The sequence below is a fragment of the Jaculus jaculus genome, chromosome 13 (genome assembly GCF_020740685.1).
Source record: "Jaculus jaculus isolate mJacJac1 chromosome 13, mJacJac1.mat.Y.cur, whole genome shotgun sequence".
NCBI classification, from domain to species: Eukaryota; Metazoa; Chordata; class Mammalia; order Rodentia; family Dipodidae; genus Jaculus; species Jaculus jaculus.
The window spans coordinates 38,108,602-38,127,183 of NC_059114.1; the positions used below are offsets into that span (position 1 = coordinate 38,108,602).

General features: G+C 40.2%; 1 protein-coding gene across 4 annotated transcripts in view; it reads right to left on the reverse strand.

The window, feature by feature from the left end:
- Positions 1-410: 410 nt before the first annotated feature.
- Positions 411-18,582, reverse strand: part of Rbm27 (RNA binding motif protein 27) — a 119,560-nt gene continuing 101,388 nt past the window's right edge. For all 4 annotated transcript variants that reach the window (XM_045132468.1, XM_045132466.1, XM_045132467.1 and 1 more), the window contains 4 exons: positions 12,764-12,868; positions 12,389-12,580; positions 4,858-4,968; positions 411-3,570 (listed from right to left, as the gene is read on the reverse strand). In XM_045132468.1, coding sequence (XP_044988403.1) covers positions 3,487-3,570; positions 4,858-4,968; positions 12,389-12,580; positions 12,764-12,868 — 492 coding nt within the window. In that variant the 3' untranslated portion in view covers positions 411-3,486. The remainder of the gene's footprint in view (positions 3,571-4,857; positions 4,969-12,388; positions 12,581-12,763; positions 12,869-18,582) is intronic.

Consider the following 18,582-nt stretch of genomic DNA (forward strand, 5'->3'; position numbering starts at 1 on the left):
TTTCCCCTCCCTCTCTCCCTCCCTCTCTCTCTCTCTCTCTCTCTCTCTCTCTCTCTCTCTCTCTCTCTCTCTCTCTCTCTCTCAGACACAATCTAGCTTTGACTATAGTCCAGATGGACCTAGAAACCACAATCCTCCTGCACCAGCCTCCTAAGTGCTGGGACGGTAGGCATGTGCTATCATGCCTAGCCCCAACACCTTTCTCATTCTCCAGATCACCTTGTTCAAGGAGTAATTCAAATGAGTATAACCAGTGGATTTGACCCAAACTTCATACAGACAACATTCTCTCATGTACATAAACCCAGCATTAGGCACTCATACTTTCACCCACTACTCAGTCTCTGTCACAAGCAAGCATACACACACACTTTTTTCTTTCTTTCCAGAACAAGCCAGAATTACAGCTCTTTTGGTGATTGTTATAATTTTTGGAATGGTTCATAAATTTTCAAATTCTTTTAAATTTGTATTATTTTTTGCTTTTTTCCCCCCAATTGTGAACCATTCCATATTGCATCTTTATTGCAAAAGTCAACATGCTTCTTAGAAATTCAGATTGTAATCGATAAAACAAACATTACATATATGAATTTAAATGTATAAACAGTTAGAAATTCAACAATATCTCCTATTATACTATTACACAAGTTCACAATTTTGTAAAAACTATAATACAGGCATACTATACATCAAGAGTAACCACTATTCCTTTTCACATGATTTTTTTTTTCTTTTTGAAATAATGCTCCATCACCATGGACCTTTTTGCCTTAACAGGACTATTTTCCAATATCTCAGCTGATGACAACATTTTCCCAGTTTTACATGAAGAAATTAATTGAGAGCAGTTCTGCATTCCCTTGAGTGACCATTTTAGGCTCGGGCAAAAACCTAGTCATCAGACTGACCTAGGCATTGACGGCTGTCTTTGCTGATTAGCTACTTATAAAGATATCATACATGCTGAGAAGAACAGCAGAATTTACTACTGATGTTTTATGTTATCTCTATAAATAAAGATGCCAAGAAAAGAAGTCATGGTGGTTATTCATTTTTCAGAGAAATTCTAGCAGTTGGGGATCAGAGGGTAGGGGCTTAAAAAAAAAATCCCCAAGGGGAGATATATATCTATATATACACACATACACATATTCAATTGCTTTATGCTAATCTTGTTTTATAATTAATCCATATTTTGAATTCATTTTAGAGTGAAATGTGTTTTAGAATTCTTTGAAAAAGTATTTTAAAAGTATGTTAGTTCTTTTTAAGGTATACTGAAAACTAAAGTTTTATACTAAGGACCAATCCTTAATGAAAAAAACTATCTGTTCTTCATTTCAGCACCTCTCTTATCCTCTGCCCCCAATAACTCAAAAGCCAAACAATCCTCAACTCTCTACAGTGAGTCTAAAACGATGTCAATTTTGAGGTTTAAAAAATCATATGAAAAGGAATCTCATTCTGTCGAAATGTTTACTGAAAATTTTCTTACAGGTTCATTAATTTACTGCAATTTTCAGTTTCCAAATACAAAAATACAACAATTCTCATTGAAATCTATACGCTGGTAGTTTTAGTACACAAAAGAAAAAACCCAAACAAATTATTTACAAAATTATACAGTTTAAGAAAAAACTTTGTACAAAAAATATATAAATCCTTTGTTCCCTCTATCACATTAAACTGTCAGGACTCAAAATATTCACCACAATGAATCTTTCCAAATATATACTGACTGAGCCACAGACATCCAGAAAAGTTCATTAGAGATGATGGAGGAGTAGGAGCAAGATTGCTATTGTAGGTTCCCATTCTAACGTTCTCCTTCCTTTATGAACTCATTTCAGCTTCAGAGTCACCAGAAGCAGAACACTAACTGGGAGATAGGAAGTCCTGTTACAAAGGGAAAACTACATGAATGAAAAACAATCCTCCTGGTTTGATACATAATTCCAGGACAGTATATAGAAGGGAAAGATGATCAGAACATGGGATTTAACTTCTTGTACCTAAATAAATCTAGGGTCCTAATGGTTTTAAGTTACTTAGTGAATAATTTCTATTTTGAATAGTCTTTACCTCAGGAAACAAAATTCTTGACATAGTAATCACCAAGAACCTTCTGAAGCCAACAAGAAGTTTCAAATTTTCACACCACAGATATATAAAAATCACAGATGTGTATATCCTTGAAAAAGTAACATCCTATGTACAGTAATCATTTTATTTCCCCAGGATCAGTACAGTGTAGTGTTGCTCCTCTGCTTTTTCATCTAACATTCAGAACACAAGGACATAAATTTACACATATATTTTACTTAACAGATAGTCTATACAGTGTACAGTAAAAATGCACACAGTAAAGGAAACTGCCTACTAAAGTATGTTCATGGACAGCAACAAGCTACAAAATTATGAAAATATTAGGTCATTTGATCAATGTCAGGTTATGACTCCCATTAATTACTAGCATACACAGGTTCTACCCTTCCCCACCACTGGCTCCTCACTATCATGGTTTAAACTGAGGAAAACAATTCCAGATACTTTTTAACCCTTTTGTGTAAATATAACTAAGATGATACTTTAAAGGGGCAGAGAGGGTGACTCCCCTAAAATCCTTCCTTTATTCTCAGCAATATATCACTTGTTTAATTAACAAAGTGCTGCTTTAGACCTTTTATTGGCTCTGACTTTTGATGGCCCAGTAAGTCAGTTCTATTAATAAAAAGGGAGGAAAAAAGAGGAATGAATGAAGGGACAACAGGTAAAATGAGCTTTTTAAAAAAGAGGACCAACTCTCACCACACACCAAAACAAACAAAAGTCAGCAGCAGGAGACACTCAGGAGCTCATGTGATAGGTGAAGTAGCCACCAATGACTGGGAACATCTAGGAACAGTTTGTGATTTTCACTGAAGTAGTACTACTGCACATAAAAACTCTGGGGGGGGGGAACACTTTAGAATGATACCAAGTGGGTTCTTTCATGGTTAAAAAAATATTTACTTTTCCTTCAAGACAACTCTCTTGAAAACAAAAGGGTATTTAAATTACAAATATCTCCTACTGTCTGGCGACCCATCCATTATAGCTAAGAGTTAAGAGATTCAAGGCGATTTTGACATTTAATGAAATTTTATCAGATTATAATCCAAAATAAAATTTCTGAACACCCTGTCATTTATATCATACTCCTACACCAATGGCAACAGAAACAGGAGGTGTGGAAAGTAAGGCTCTAGAGATTACCCATGTCACCCCTGCAGATCTTCACAACTGTGTGCAGTCGCTAAGCCTTTGGTGCTGTATATCACATACAATTATGAGATGTGTTTACATAGCAAACTTGCTGTCCTTAAACCTACTATGTGGAAAATAAAAATAAAAAATTTTTTGGCTCATTGATGTCTTTAAATAATTTTAAAAAGTTGTTCTTCTAAACAATATTTCTAAAAATTATATAGCTTGCATCATATTTCATCTTCGCCAGGAACGAGACTCATATTCATCTTCATCTTCATCGTCATCATCATGTAAGAACAAATCTGAGGTTTCTGTTTCCTGAATAAGCAGAAGGTAAAATCTGATTAGTGGCACATGAACACTATGTAAAATACTTTTTTTTTTTTTTAGGTCAAGAGGTAAGCAAACTATTATACAAAGCCCATGTTAGATTTCTAAGTGATACACCCAAAATATTTTCAGGGGGAAAGCAAATAAACAAACAACAAAAAGTCTTTCTTGTTTGAACTTAAAATATGGACACAGCGTGATGTTCATTAGAAAGAAAAAATAAAGTATATAGCTGGGCATGGTGGTAGCACAACTTTAATTCTAATACTCAGGAGGCTGAGGTAGAAGAATAACTGTAAGTCTGAGGCCAACCTGAGACTACATAGTGAATTCTAGGTCAGCCTGGGCCAGAGTGAGACTCTATCTTGGAGAGGGGGTGGACGTATATAGTTTCTATCCTCTGTTTATTCTGAAATTTTTAACATGTGTGGGTGGGTGGAGTAGGAGACATGCCAGGGTTTCTTGCCACTGCAAATATATGTCAGACATTTTGAAACACTTTTTGCAACTGGCTTTACATGTGTGGCTTTGGAATTAAACATGGACTGGCAGGCTTTGCAAGCAAGCACCTTTAATGATAAGCCATCTCCCCAGCCCCTTAGTTTTTTTTTTTGAATTTGTGAGGAATGAATATATTAACTTCACCGTGACACTGATATTTCAAATCTTACATAAAGTCTCAACTCCAAACACATGTCTAAACATAAAAAACACATACCAACAATCATTATCAAAATGCAAGACATGCTTTCTTCTAATAGGGGGATATTTTTGCTTTACAAAATATAGTCAGAAAAATATTTAATCACCAGAGATGCCTTACACCATTTAAAGGCAAGATCATGGAACCAGAAATAATTTGCAATGGAAGCTGTGTTTGCTTTAATAAAGCTAAATAGATATAACAAAGTAAAAAAAGCAAAATTAAGTTATTTGTGTGTGCATTTATTTATTTATTTATTTATTTTGGTTTTTCAGTATAGTTTCACTCTAGCCCTAGCTGACCTGGAATTCACTATGCAGTCTCAGGCTGGCCTTGAACTCATGGCAATTATCCTACCTTTACCTCCCAAGTGCTGGGTATTAAAGGCGTGCACCACCACACCCAGCTTGATTACACTTATTTTAAGAGGATGATTGTTACTTCTAGATTGGCTTTATTAATTACATACATAAAAGAAAACCCCAGTATTTAGTTTTACATATTGGTGTAAAGGAAAATATAGAACTGGGAGGTAACATAATTCAATTCTCCTTTTCAATAGATGGAATTACCTCTTCTTTGACTTCTTCCTCCTCTGTCTCAGTGGATATAGACGGTACCTTGGGCTTGTGCCATGATATTTGTAGCCGACGGTCTTTGAATTTTGACCCTTGGTTTGCAGCCTAAAAGTGTATTTTAAAAGAATATGTAATTATGCACTCATATTTACTAAGGATTTCTTTAAATTATGTGGTATTTTTAAAGTATAACAATTTAGGAGGAAAATAATTTGTTATAGTGGACCAACAAGCTAGAAAATAATGAAATCCCTTTCAATTAAAGAAAGCAACTGTATGTTTTAGTCTGCCAGGTAAATTTCAGCATTTCTCATGATTGAGATGGTATGTTAAAACTGGCACATACTGTTTCTAATCCTGCACCTGCCACTCAAGATTTCCATCACTGAGCTACATCCTGGTCTTGGAATGCTTTCTTGTATCACTTTTGAAACATTTTACTCACCCCAGCAAATTTTTTAAAATATTTTTTGAGGTGAGCCCAACAAGATTGGCCCTTTTTAAAAAAATTTTTTTTGTTTATTTTTTTTTTTGAGAGCAACAGAGAGGGAGAGGGAGAGAGACAGAGAGAGAGAGAGAGAAAGAGAGAGAGGGAGGGGGGAGGGAGGGAGGGAGGGAGGGAGGGAGGGAGGAACAATGGGTGCACCAGGGCTTCCAGCCACTGCAAACAAACTCCAGACGCATGCACCCCCTTGTGCATCTGGCTAACTGGGTCCTGGTGAACCAAGCCTCGAACCGGGGTCCTTAGGCTTCACAGGCAAGCGCTTAACCTCTAAGCCATCTCTCCAGCCCCCCCCCTTTTTTTAAAGAGTGAGAGAGGTGGGGGTGCAGAGGAGAGAATTGGCATGTCAGGGCCCCTAGCTACTGCTATCAAATTCCAGATGCAGCTGGGCGTGGTGGCGCATGCCTTTAATCCCAGCACTTGGGAGGCAGGGGTAGGAGGATTGCCATGAGTTCAAGGCCACCCTGAGACTATACAGTGAGTTCCAGGTCAGCCTGGACTACAGTGAAACCCTACCTTGAAAAACAAAAAAAACAAAACAAAACAAAAAAAATTCTAGATGCATGTGTGTCCCCTTGTGCCCATGTGCAACATTGTTTGCATCACTGTACATGGGACCTAGAGAGTCAAACATGAGTCCTTAGGTTTTGCAGGCAAGTGCCTTAACCACTAAGCTATCTCTCCAGTCCTCACCTCAGCAAATTTTAATAAGAAAAAATTTTTCAGGGCTGGAGAGATGGTTCAGCAATTAAGGCACTTGCCTGCAAAGCCTAAAGATCCAGCTCTGATTCCCCAGTACCCACATAAAACCAGATGCACATGGTGGCACACACATCTGGAATTTATCTGCAGTGGCTAGAGAGCCTGGTGTACCTATTCTCACTCTATTTTTCTCTATCATTCATAAATAAATAAAGTATTTAAAATTTTTTTCAGTATAAGAGTTTGAACTCAGAGAACACTAGGTAAGCACAGTAAGCTATAATCCCAGCCCTAAAAGTTTAGTTTTATTTTATTTTATCTTATTCTATTTATTGGGTAGAGGGAGGGAGGGAGAGAGAAAGGGAAGAAGGGAGGAAAGGAGGGAACAAACATATATGAGTATATCAGGGCCTCTTGCTACTGCAAATGGACTGTGTGCATCTGGCTGTACATGGGTACTGGGTAACAGAAGCCAGGCGGTCAGGTTTTGCAAGCGTCTTTAACCCCAGTCCAGTTTAGTTTTAAAATCAAAGCAACAGAGATGGAAGGAACCCAAAGTTTCAAGGAAACGAATGCTTCCTCATTCGTACAGCTTTTCTCTCAAAGGTTTGACTGTAGAATACGTTTATTTTGGTAAATTTGTGAACTATTGTAGGGGCTATTTCTTCCCCTTGGGACAGGGTATCTTGCATCCCAGGCTAGCCTTGAACCTGATATGTAGCTGAGTTAGACCTTGAACTTCTGATCCTCCTGTTCCCACCTCCTAAGCACTGGGCTCACAAGTGTTGTACCACACTTGATATACGTAGTGCTCAGGAAGAACTCAGGGTTTTGTACATGCCAGGCAAGCACTCTATCAAGTGAGCTACATCTTCAGCCCCAGTGGTTCTTTTTAAAATTTGAGGTTTCACTGTTGTTGGTCTAGGAACACCTCTGACAAATCTCATAAAATATTTGCCAAATGTTTCAAAAGAGCACCTAGACCATTTACATAACTCAGACTCCCAAAGGTCAACTGCTGCAGATCTCAACCTGTGACCTAAGAAAATAATTTGTACCATTCCTTATGGAGGAAGTGTGAATGTTTGTAACTGAATACAAAACATTTTGACTGAAGACATACCAAACTGATACATCAAAATAGTTTTCGCTGACCATTTTATACATGTGTATAAAAACATCCTCTAAGCCGGGCGTGGTGGCGCATGCCTTTAATCCCAGCACTCGGGAGGCAGAGGTAGGAGGATTGCCATGAGTTCAAGGCCACCCTGAGATGACAGAGTTAATTCCAGGTCAGCCTGGACCAGAGTGAGACCCTACCTCGAAAAACAAACAAAACAAAAAAATCCTCTAGCCAGGCACGGTGGTACACGCCTTTAATCCCAGCACTTGGGACGCAGAGGTATAAGAGGATCACCAGGAGTTTGAGGCCATCCTGAGACTATATAGTGAATTCCAGGTCAGCCTGAGCTAGAGTGAGATCCTACCTCAAAAAAACAAGAACAAACAAATATCCTCTGCCCCATTTTAACACACCTCAAATGTAGAGAGGCTTTCACTGCTTGCTTTGTTCATTTCTGTTATTTTAGTTTTTATTTTAAATGTATTTAGTACTGTGTGTGTGCCTGTCTGTCTGTCTTGTGCAAGAGTCTCTTGACACTGTAAACAAATGCTGAAGCTTGGCCACTTTAGCATATGGCTTTACAGCGGAATGAGGGTGGAGGACAAGAGATATAAGAGTATAATCTTATGGGAATATGACCAATATGCAATATGTTCATACAGAAAAGCTTACAATTAATAAAAATAAATAAAAATTTAAAACTAAAGAGTAAAAAGAATCAGCTATAGATGGCAGAATAGTACACACTGTAAACCCCACATTTTGGGAGGCTAAGCATTTGGGATTGAAAGCTTTAGTTCCTATATCAAAACACACACACACAAATCACCTAAAGAAGTTAAAGATAAAAACCTCTAAGAAAGGGAGAATGAAGCAGGATTCTTGTTATTACTAAATTAATCTGGCACTTAAATGGCATGCATGCATCAATTTGTATAGAAATAAAATTACGTTCTTAAAAGATTCTAAGGTTGTTGCTGTCTTCCTTCTATATTCATACACTCAAGTTTCCCTCGATAAACACCATGGAAAACAGATGCATATTTAACTACTTAATTTTCTCCATGAGTACACACAGAGGTCAATGTCCAGTCTCTCAACTGCTTTCTACCATATTTTTTGAGACAGGGTTTCCCTAACTGAATCTTGGGCTCTCTAATTCAGCTAGACTAACTAGCCAGCAAGCCTTGGAATCCCAACTCAGCCTCCTCAACAATGGGATTAAAGCACATATGAGTATACTGGAGATCCAAACTCAGGACCTATACCATCTTTCTAGTCCTACATTTCTCCTTTTAACAGACCCTCATTTTCAGCAATCAAATAACTCAAGAAGGACTTAGTTTATAAATGAGAATATGAAACCTATGACTAAAAGTTGAGGACATATCACTGGGCATGACGGGAGTAAAAATGCTTGTGGAAAGGCTTTCCTATTTTACAAACTGGTATAAGAAGGTAGCCTTCCTTTTTACTTTGGCATTCATGCAGATTTGTGTACTATTTGCTGTTGCGGCAGACACCCTGACAGTAAGAGGGGAAAATGTCCAGGAACGAAACCTAATGTAGGATAGCAAAGGACAAATGTGCAGTCAAAATCTCTGAGTCAGCCGGGCAAGATGGCACATGTCATTAATCCCAGCACTTGGGAGGCAGAGGTAGGAGGACTGCCATGAGCTCAAGGCCACTCTGAGACTACATAGTAAATTCCAGGTCAGCCTGGGCTACAGCAAGACCCTACCTCAGGGGGGAAAAAAATATGAGTCATTCAAGCCTAAAAGTTCCTTGCTTCAAGATTTCTTAAGAAGAAATAAAATAAAGTCCGTATATTTTCAGGTTACTTATCCATTACTTCCAGCTAAAAGAATCCTGAGACTAGCATGTGTTACTTCATAATCAAAAATGGAAAAAAAAATCTAAGTATTATCCTGTATCAATGAGTACAACAGTTACAGCACACTAAAACAATTAAAATGTATATCTACTACCTGAAAAATTCCATGTGCAGTCCAAAATGTTATAAACATTTGAGAAAATAATCCTCTATATTGAAACTAGTGAAACCTCTCTGTAATAAAAGATAGTGCGGTCAGTACAGGCCTATAATTCCCACAAGGTAGTGGTGGAGGCAGGAGGACCAGGAGGTCGGTCAAGGCCAGCTTGAGCTAAATCACACTGTCCCTGTCTCCAAAACAACAACAACAATCTTTACCAGGCTTGAAATTAAAGACATAAATACTCTGCAGTCTAGACTTTCTCAAGTCCTAGACTCACATGATCCTCTCTGCCTCAGCTCCTAAGTGCCAGCACTACAGGAGCATACCACTGCACATGACTCAGCACCCTGCTTAGGATGGCCTGAGGACTGAAAATAGTTTTCATGTGTTAAGGGAAAAAAAAAGGTTATTGGGCTGGAGAGATGACTTAACGGTTAAAGCACTTGCCTGCAAAGCCTCTAAGGAGCCATGTTTGACTTTCCAGGTCCCACATAAGCCAGATGCAAAGTGACACAAGTGCACAGGGTTGTACATGTGCACCAGATGGCATATGTGTCTGGACTCTGATTACAGTGGCTGGAGGTCCTGACGTGCCAATTTTCTCTCTCTCTCTCTCTCTCTCTCTCTCTCTCTCTCTCTCTCTCTCTCTCTCTCATTCCCACTTTTACTCTCTGGCATTTTAAAAAAAGAAAAAAAGGCCAGTTGGGCTTGCCTCAAAAAAAAAAACAAAACAGGTTACTGGGCTACAAAGATGGCTTAGAGGTTAAGGTACTTGCCTGCAAGGCCAAAGGACCCACGGTTCAACTCCCCAGGACCCACATAAGCCTGATGCACAGGATGGCACAGGCAGCTGGAGTTCATTTGCAGCAACTGGAGGCCCTGGCACGCCCACTTTCTCTTTCTCTCATATAAATAAATAAAAATAAAATTAACCTTGTAGTGCCTGACACTACCAACACAAGACCATCATTAACAGGAGGAAAAGGCAATGACATCAGAATTAAGAGAGACTAATGGAGAGGGGAGGGAATGTGACAGAAAATGGAATTATGAAGGGGAAAGTGGGGGTAAGGGGGGATTATCGTGGTTTATTGTCTACAATTATGGGAGTTGTTAATAACAAAATAAAAGAAGCTGCGACATCTTGGTTCTGGCATTTATTAACTGTATGTTCTTAGTGAACACTTTAAGCTTTGTCTCACACATGTGAACAAAAAGGATTTCACTACATGTAAATCCACATGGTTTTTTGTTTTTGTTTGTTTGTTTGTTTTTTTGGTTTTTCAAGTTAAGAGTCTCACCCTAGCCCAGGTTGATCTGGAATTCACTATGCAGTCTCAGAGTTGACTCCAACTCATGGCAATCCTCCTGCCTGTGCCTCTCAAGTGCTAAGATTAAAGGCATGTGCCACCATGCCCAGCAAAGCTTGGATTTTGGTTTTTCTTTTTTTTTTTTTAAAAAGAAATTTATTTATTTATTTATTTGAGAGCGACAGAGAAAGAAAGAGGGGGGGAGAGAGAATGGGCATGCCAGGGCCTCCAGCCACTGCAAACGAACTCTAGATGCGTGCACCCCCTGTGCATCTGGCTAATGTGGGTACTGGGGGAATTGAGCCTCAAACCGGGGTCCTCAGGCTTCACAGGCAAGCGCTTAACCGCTAAAGCCATCTCTCCAGCTCAAGGCTTTTGGTTTTGCTAATTCCACATGCTTTTCACATTTATAGTCCTTTTAAATTACATAAATTCATGTATAGAAATTTCTAGTTCTGTATTTATTGACTTTGAATTAATGAAGAAATTATACTGTGTATATGTCCAAAGTACCTGTGGCCAATCTCTGCAGAGTGCATAAAAGTGGTAGCCATTATATATAGTCTATACAGAATACAACAAAACATGTTTGCTATCCTAATAAATGCTTTCTTTGAGTTTGGCCTCTATCCAGATTACTTTCATTTATTTACTAGAAATATCTAGTATATATAAGAATTCTAACAATGAAGGGCTGTAGGGAGGGCTTAGTGGTTAAGATGCTTGCCTGCAAAGTCAAAGGACCCTGGTTTGATTCCCCAGGACCCACGTAAGCCAGAGGCAGATGGTGGCATATGCTTCTGGAGTTCATTTGCAGTGGCTGAAGGACCTGGTACACCTATTCTCTATTTGCCCCTCTTTCTCATATAAATTAAAAGTTTTTTAAAAAGACTAAAATTATAATAAACCAATAAGAATAGAAGTTTCTTTAATAAAGAAAAGAATTCTACAATCAAATATAGCTTTGCAACAGTTTGTCACTACAAATGTGTTTACATATAGTATATAGAATTACAAAGCAAGAACTATTCCTTACTTTCAAACATATTAATAAGAATTTGAAAAAACAGAGAAGAAAAAGAATTTGCTCAAATCATGTTGTTTTCTGTTGCTGTTGTTATTGTTTTTTCTGAGGTAGGGTGTCGCTCTAGCCCAGGCTGACCTGCAATTCACTATGAAGTCTCAGGGTAGCCTTAAACTCAAGGCGATACTCCTACCACTGCCTCCTGGGTGCTGGGACTAAAGGTATGTGCCACCACACATGGTTCAAATCATGTTTCTATTATTTTAATTTTTAGTTATTTGGGAAAGAGAGAAAAAGATGGAGGATGGGGAGGGAAAGGGAAATAATAGGAGCACCAGGCCCTTCAGCTGCTGAAAACAAATTCCAGATACATGTGCCACCTTGTTCATCTGGCCTATTGGGTACCAGGAAATCAAACCTGGATCTTTTGGTTTGGCAGGCAAACACCTTAACCACTAAGCCATCTCTCCAGCCCTCAAATTGTGTTTTGGTTATTTATTTATTTATTTGGTTTTTGGAGGTAGGGTTTCACTTTAGTCTAGAGTGACCTGGAATTCAGTATGTAGTTTCAGGGTAGCCTTGAACTCACGGTAATTCTGCTACCTCTGCCTCTAAAAAGTGCTGGAATTAAAGGCATGTGCCACCACACCTGGCTCCAATTATGTGGGTTTTTTTTTTTAATTTTATTAACATTTTCCATGATTACAAAATATATCCCATGGTAATTCCCTCCCTCCCCACCCCCCCAATTATGTTTTAACAACTAACTTTTCTAACCTAAAAATTATCCGATATTTATATAGAACTGCAGCAAGGACAATGCAGATATAGTGTTTTTAGAATTAACATTTGTTCCATAAAACTTACTGAGAAATGTTGAAGCAATTCATCCTTTTCCTCTTCAATGAATCCTCCAACCGTGAGTGCTTTGGGGCGGTGGTCTACCACCATGTGATTTAGGGAACCCCTCCCTCTTCCTCCTCGCCCCCGGCCTCTTCCTCGTCCTTGAGAGGACATGGTCTTTCCTCGACCCACAGGTAAGATACCTAATCTTGCAGCCTAATGACAAGAAAAAAAGGAAAGGGTAACAGACATTAATATACTAAACTTTGGAAAGTAATGTACATTGACTGACTAAATTTTGGAAAATAATAAACATTGATAGATTATAAACTTTGGAAAATAAAGGCAAAGAAAATTGTGGTTTTGACACATTTAAATACAACACAGGTTAAATCTCACCTCAACCTGTAACTGACTGAGTTTTTTTCGTAATTCTGTTGTGTCTTCACCTGAAGACAGCCTCTTGTGGAGATCCAGTTCAGTGTCTAATAATTCTTTCTGAGCCTTTGAGAAAAATTAAAAAGATGTTTTATAGATAACTTCCAAGATGTCATTCAGAACATTAGAGTCACACAATAAAATTCCTCTCTTTTAAGAAAATGGAAGGATATGATACACAGGTGGCCTTAAGGACAATCATGTTTACAGATATAATACTGCACACACATAGAAGCATAATGCTATTACTGGAAAGTAAGAAGCTAAGATAAATAGGTTACCTGAGATGATGGAGCTGAAAATACTTTTCACAAATAAAGAACCATAAATGAAACACAACTGGGCAAAATAAGTAATACAATAAACCTTTATTAATAGTGGTAAGGGTCAAGACTTTTGGATCACATCTGTAAACTCAGCACTCAGAAGGCTAAGGAAGGAGGACTGCCTCGAGTTCAAGACCAGCTTAAGCTACAGAGTGAGAAACTGTCTCCAAAAGAGAAAGAGAGAGAGATTTTAGGACTAGAGAGGTAGTTCAGCAGTTGAGGCTCTTGCCTGAGAAGCCTAATGACTCTGGTTTGATTCCCCAACACCCATGTAAAGCCAGATGCACAAATTAATGCATGCATCTGCCTCTGTGTTTGTAAATAAATAAAATACTTTAACATATTCTTTATATCATTTTTATATATTTTTACTCTTTGTATGAGACAAACTACTAGTCTTTAGGTGGCATGACAGTGAGAGATGTTTTTCTTCCTGTGTTCTTTGTAAACTGAGTGTTGTGGCATATGATTGTAGTCCATTTAACAGATCCACTTGAATCTAAGAGTTTTAGGCCAGCCTGGGTAGTTTTGGGGGGAGGTTGGGGGAGGTTCAAGGTAGGGTCTCACTCTGACTCAGGCTGACCTGGAATTAACTATGTAGTCTCAGGGTGGCCTCGATACTCACAGCAATTCTGCCACCTCTGCCTCCTGAGTGCTGGGATTAAAGGCGTGCGCCACCACGCCCGACTAAGCCTGGGTAGTTTAAAATAAAAAGTCTCTCCGGATGTTTGGCCTGCAAAGCCAAAGGAGCCAGGCTTGATTCTCCAATACCCACGTTAGCCAGATACACAAGGGGGCACATGTGTCTGGAGTTTGCAGTGGCTAGAGGCCCTGGTACGCCCACTCTCTCTCTCCCTCTTTCTCTGTCAAATAAATAAAATAATTAGATTAAATATTTAAAAAAGAAAATCAAGTCAGGCGTGGTGGCACACACCTTTAATCCCAGCACTTCAGAGGCAAAAGTACGAGGAAAGCCGTGAGTTCAAGGCCACCTTGAGACTACATAGTGAATTCCAGGACAGCCTGGGCTAGAGTGAGACACTACCTCGAAAAACCAAAAACAAAAGACAATAAATGTTGGCAAGGATGCGAAACAGGGGGAACCCTCCTGCACTGTTGGTGGGAACGTAGTCTGGTACAGCCATTGTGGAAATTAGTGTGGATGCTCTTGAGACAGCTAAAAACAGATTTACCATATGATCGAGCTATAGCACTCCTAGGCATCTATCCTAAGGACTCTTCTCACTACCTTAGAAATATTTGCACAACCATGTTTACTGCCACTCTATTCACAGTAGGTAGAAACTGATGAGAGGATAATGAAGATGTGGTATATTTATACAATGGAGTTCTATTCAGTGGTAATGAAAAATTAAATTATAAAACTTGCAGGGAAATGGACGGACCTGAAAAGGATTATACTTAGTGAGGTAACCCAGGCCCAGAAAGTGAAGTGCTGTCTGTTCTCTCTCATATGTGGATCCTAGCTATAAATGTTTGGACTTGTATATGAGTTGGAATAAAACTTGGTAGAAGTCAGTAAGCTAGAAAGGGAATATAAGGGAAGGAGGAGAGGGGTGGATTTAAGGGGATAGTATTGTACATATGTAAGTATACAGACAGATTACTGTGGGTGGAATGGCCTAAGTGAGGTCAGGAGAAGAGATTGAGTAAAAGGAGTGTAGGGGAAGGGATAATAAAATTTCAGGGTATTATTGTGAATAAGCCACATGATAACCTACTTTTTTGGATAATGGCACACCCACAAGCCATAGACTGTTGCTAGAAAAATTTCAGTGCCAGGGATGAGATACCTTCCAATGAGTTGTTGGCCAGGGAGGTTCCTAATGCCCCCAAAACATTACAGGCTATTGCCATGGCTCTTGGTTTCCCACCAGGAATAGATGATAAGACCCTACTGCTTAAGACTCCACATGCATGGGCTGCAAGGTCACTGAAAACTCAAACTGGGGCTGAGCTGAAAACCTTCTCCAGGTAGACCAGCTGACAGAATGCTGGAAAAAGCTGCACTGTAGACAGCCCTATGGCAGACAGAAGCCATTAGTGGTGAAAACAATGGATACTGGAAGCCTCAAGTTTGGTCAGCCAGGTCAAACGAGCCAACAGGTGCAACAGTGGCCTGTCCGTTTTGGGGGGAACCACCTGCTCTCATTCTAATTGGACTATTGGAGGGAATACCTACCTGGTACTGAAAACCTAATGAAAAGCCTATCATGGAGCCAGGTGTGTAGGGCATGCCTTTAATCCCAGCACTTGGGAGGCAGAGGTAGAGGTAGGAGGATCACTGTGTGTTGGAGCCCACCTTCCCTGAGACTACATAATTAATTCCAGGTCAGCCAGGAACAGAATGAGACCCTACCTCAAAACAAACAAACAAACAAAAAAAGCCTATGATGGGGGAGGTCATGAGCATTAGGAATGTAATGCTTGCTCTTGTCTGGCTAACTGCATATATTATGCTCACCACACTGCCCAGTAAGCATTTTACTTAATGTTTATATGTGGGTATGAAGACCAAAATTGTTCAATTAAAAATCCACATTTTAGCTGGGCGTGGTGGTGGTGGATGCTATTAATCTTAGCACTTGGGAGGCAGAGGTAGGAGGATCACCACTGTGAATTTAAGGCCACACTGAGACTACAGAGTTAATTCAAGGTGAACCTGAGCCAGAGTGAGACCCTACCTTGAAATCCCCCTCCCCACAAAAATCCACATTTTGCCAAGCGTAGTGGCACATGACTTTAATCCTAGCACTCAGTGGGCAGAGGTAGGAGATGGCCGTAAATTCAAGGCCACCCTGAGAGTACATAGCAAATTCCAGGTCAGCCTGAGCTAGAGTGAAACCCTACTTTGAAATACTTCCCCACCCCCCAAAAAATCCACATCTGGCCAGGTGTGATGTCTTTAATCCAAGCATTTGGGAGGCAAAGATAGGAGGTATGAGTTCAAAGCCACCTTAAAACTACACAGTGAGGGCTGGAGAAATAGTTTAGCGGTTAAGCGCTTGCCTATGAAGCCTAAGGACATCAGTTCAAGTCTCGATTCCCCAGGACCCACATTAGCCAGATGCACAAGGGGGCGCATGTGTCTGAAGTTCGTTTGCAGTGGCTGGAGGCCCTGGCGCACCCATTCTCTCTCTCTCTCTCTCTGTCTTCCTCTCTGTGTCTGTCACTCTCAAACAAACAAACAAACACAGTGAATTCCAGGTCAGCATGGATACAGTGAAACCTTACCTCAAAAACCCAAAAACAAAATCGGGCATAGCAGTTAAGGCGCTTGCCTGTGAAGCTGAAGGACCCAGGTTCATTCAATCCCTCAGTATTCACTTAAGCCACATGCACAAGGTGGTGCATGTATCTGGAGTTTGTATGCAGTCCCTAGAAGCCCTGATGGACTCATTCTCTCTCTCTCCCTCCCTCCCTCCTTCCCTCTTCCCCCACCCCCAAATAAATTAATTAACAAAAAATTTAGGGGCTGTAGGGCTGGAGAGATGGCTTAGCGGATAAGCGCTTGCCTGTGAAGCCTAAGGACCCCGGTTCAAGGCTCGGTTCCCCAGGTCCCACGTTAGCCAGATGCACAAGGGGGCGCATGCGTCTGGAGTTCGTTAGCAGCGGCTGGAAGCCCTGGCGCGCCCATTCTCTCTCTCCCCCTCTATCTGTCTTTCTCTCTGTGTCTGTCGCTCTCAAACAAATTAAAAAAAAAAAAAATTTAGGGGCTGTAGAGATGGCTTAGTGGTTAAGGCACTTGGCTGCAAGGCCAAAGGACCCAGGTTTGATTCCCCAGAACCCATGTAAGCCAGATGTTCAAGGTGGCACATACATCTGGGGTTCATTTGCAGCAGCTAGAGGTCCTGGCACGCACCCCCTCCCCCCCACCTCTTTCTCTCTCTCTAGTAAATAAATAAAAATATTTTTTAAATTGTTTTTTATTTTTTTTCAAATTTTTATTAGCATTTTCCATGATTATAAAGAAAATCCCATGTTAATTCCCCCCCACTTTCTCCTTTGAAATTCCATTCTCCATCATATTACCTCCCCATCACAATCATTGTACTTACATATATACAATATCAACCTATTAAGTACCCTCCTCCCTTCCTTTGTCTTTCTTCCCTTTATATCTCCTTAAAATTGTTTTTAAATTGACATTTTGCAGGGTATAGTGGCACACACCTTTAATCCCAGCACTCAGGAGGCAAAAGTAGGAGGACTGCTGTGAGTTCAAGGCCAGCCTGAGAGTATATAGTGAATTCCAGGTCAGCCTGGGCTACAGTGAGACTCTCTCTCACAAAATCAAATTTTTTAAAAAAAAAAATCCCATTTTTGGGCTGGAAGATCGCTCAGTGGTTGGTTAAAGTCTTATGAAGGGAAGAAAGAGCTTAGTCTGGACTAAGACAGAAGCAGTTTGTGTGAGTGGTTCACTGCATTCTTCCTTCCTATGTCTTAAATCATTACGCATGATTGCGCTGTGTAGAAACTGACTGGTTTAAGTAGAATATGACACAGAAAGAATACTTCAGGTTGGAGATAGCAACTACACAGACACAACGGCTGGAAAGACCATCACTGAGACTGAGCCAGCTGTTCTGTACTGCGGCCACAGAAAGGAAGCAGACTCTTTTCAAAGAATACTAAATACTGAAGGCGTTTTTCTACTCTTCAAAGTCAGCTTTATTGCCCCCTAGATTAACAAATTTGGTAGCTCAACAGATACTATGGGAGTCTGACAAATGCAGGGAAGAAAGGATCAGTGGATGTACAACGTGGGTTCTGTTTGCTGGAAATGGCCAATGGGAAATGTGAGGCAGGTTTACATACATGGAGGCCCAAGGGAGACATGAGGGTGAATCATGGGTTGCAGTGGAGAGCTATGTCTTTTTTGAGATTCTAGGACTGTGGAACAACTGCTAAGGAAAGCTGCTAGCATGGGATGAATTGTTCCCTGGGCTTTAAGCAGCCCAGCTGGAGGGGTGGAACTGGAAACCCAGAGACTTCACCACTGGTTGCCAGCATCAGAACTGGAACTACAAGATTTGATGTTTGCCCTGCTTGCTTTAGATCTTGCATTGGTGCAATTTTTCCTTGCTATGCCCAACGCTATCTTTTGCAGTGTGAATGTTTACTTTGCACCATTATGTGTTTTTGTACCATTAAGATACCTTGAACTATGGGGATATTTGAACAGTACTATAATTGAAAAAACTAAGGGGAGGGCTGGAGAGAGGGCTCAGCAGTTAAGCGCTTGCCTGTGAAGCGTAAGGACCCCGGTTCAAGGCTCGGTTCCCCAGGTCCCACGTTAGCCAGATGCACAAGGGGGCGCATGCGTCTGGAGTTTGTTTGCAGAGGCTGGAAGCCCTAGTGCGCCCATTCTCTCTCTCCCTCTATCTGTCTTTCTCTCTGTGTCTGCCACTCTCAAATAAATAAATTAATTAA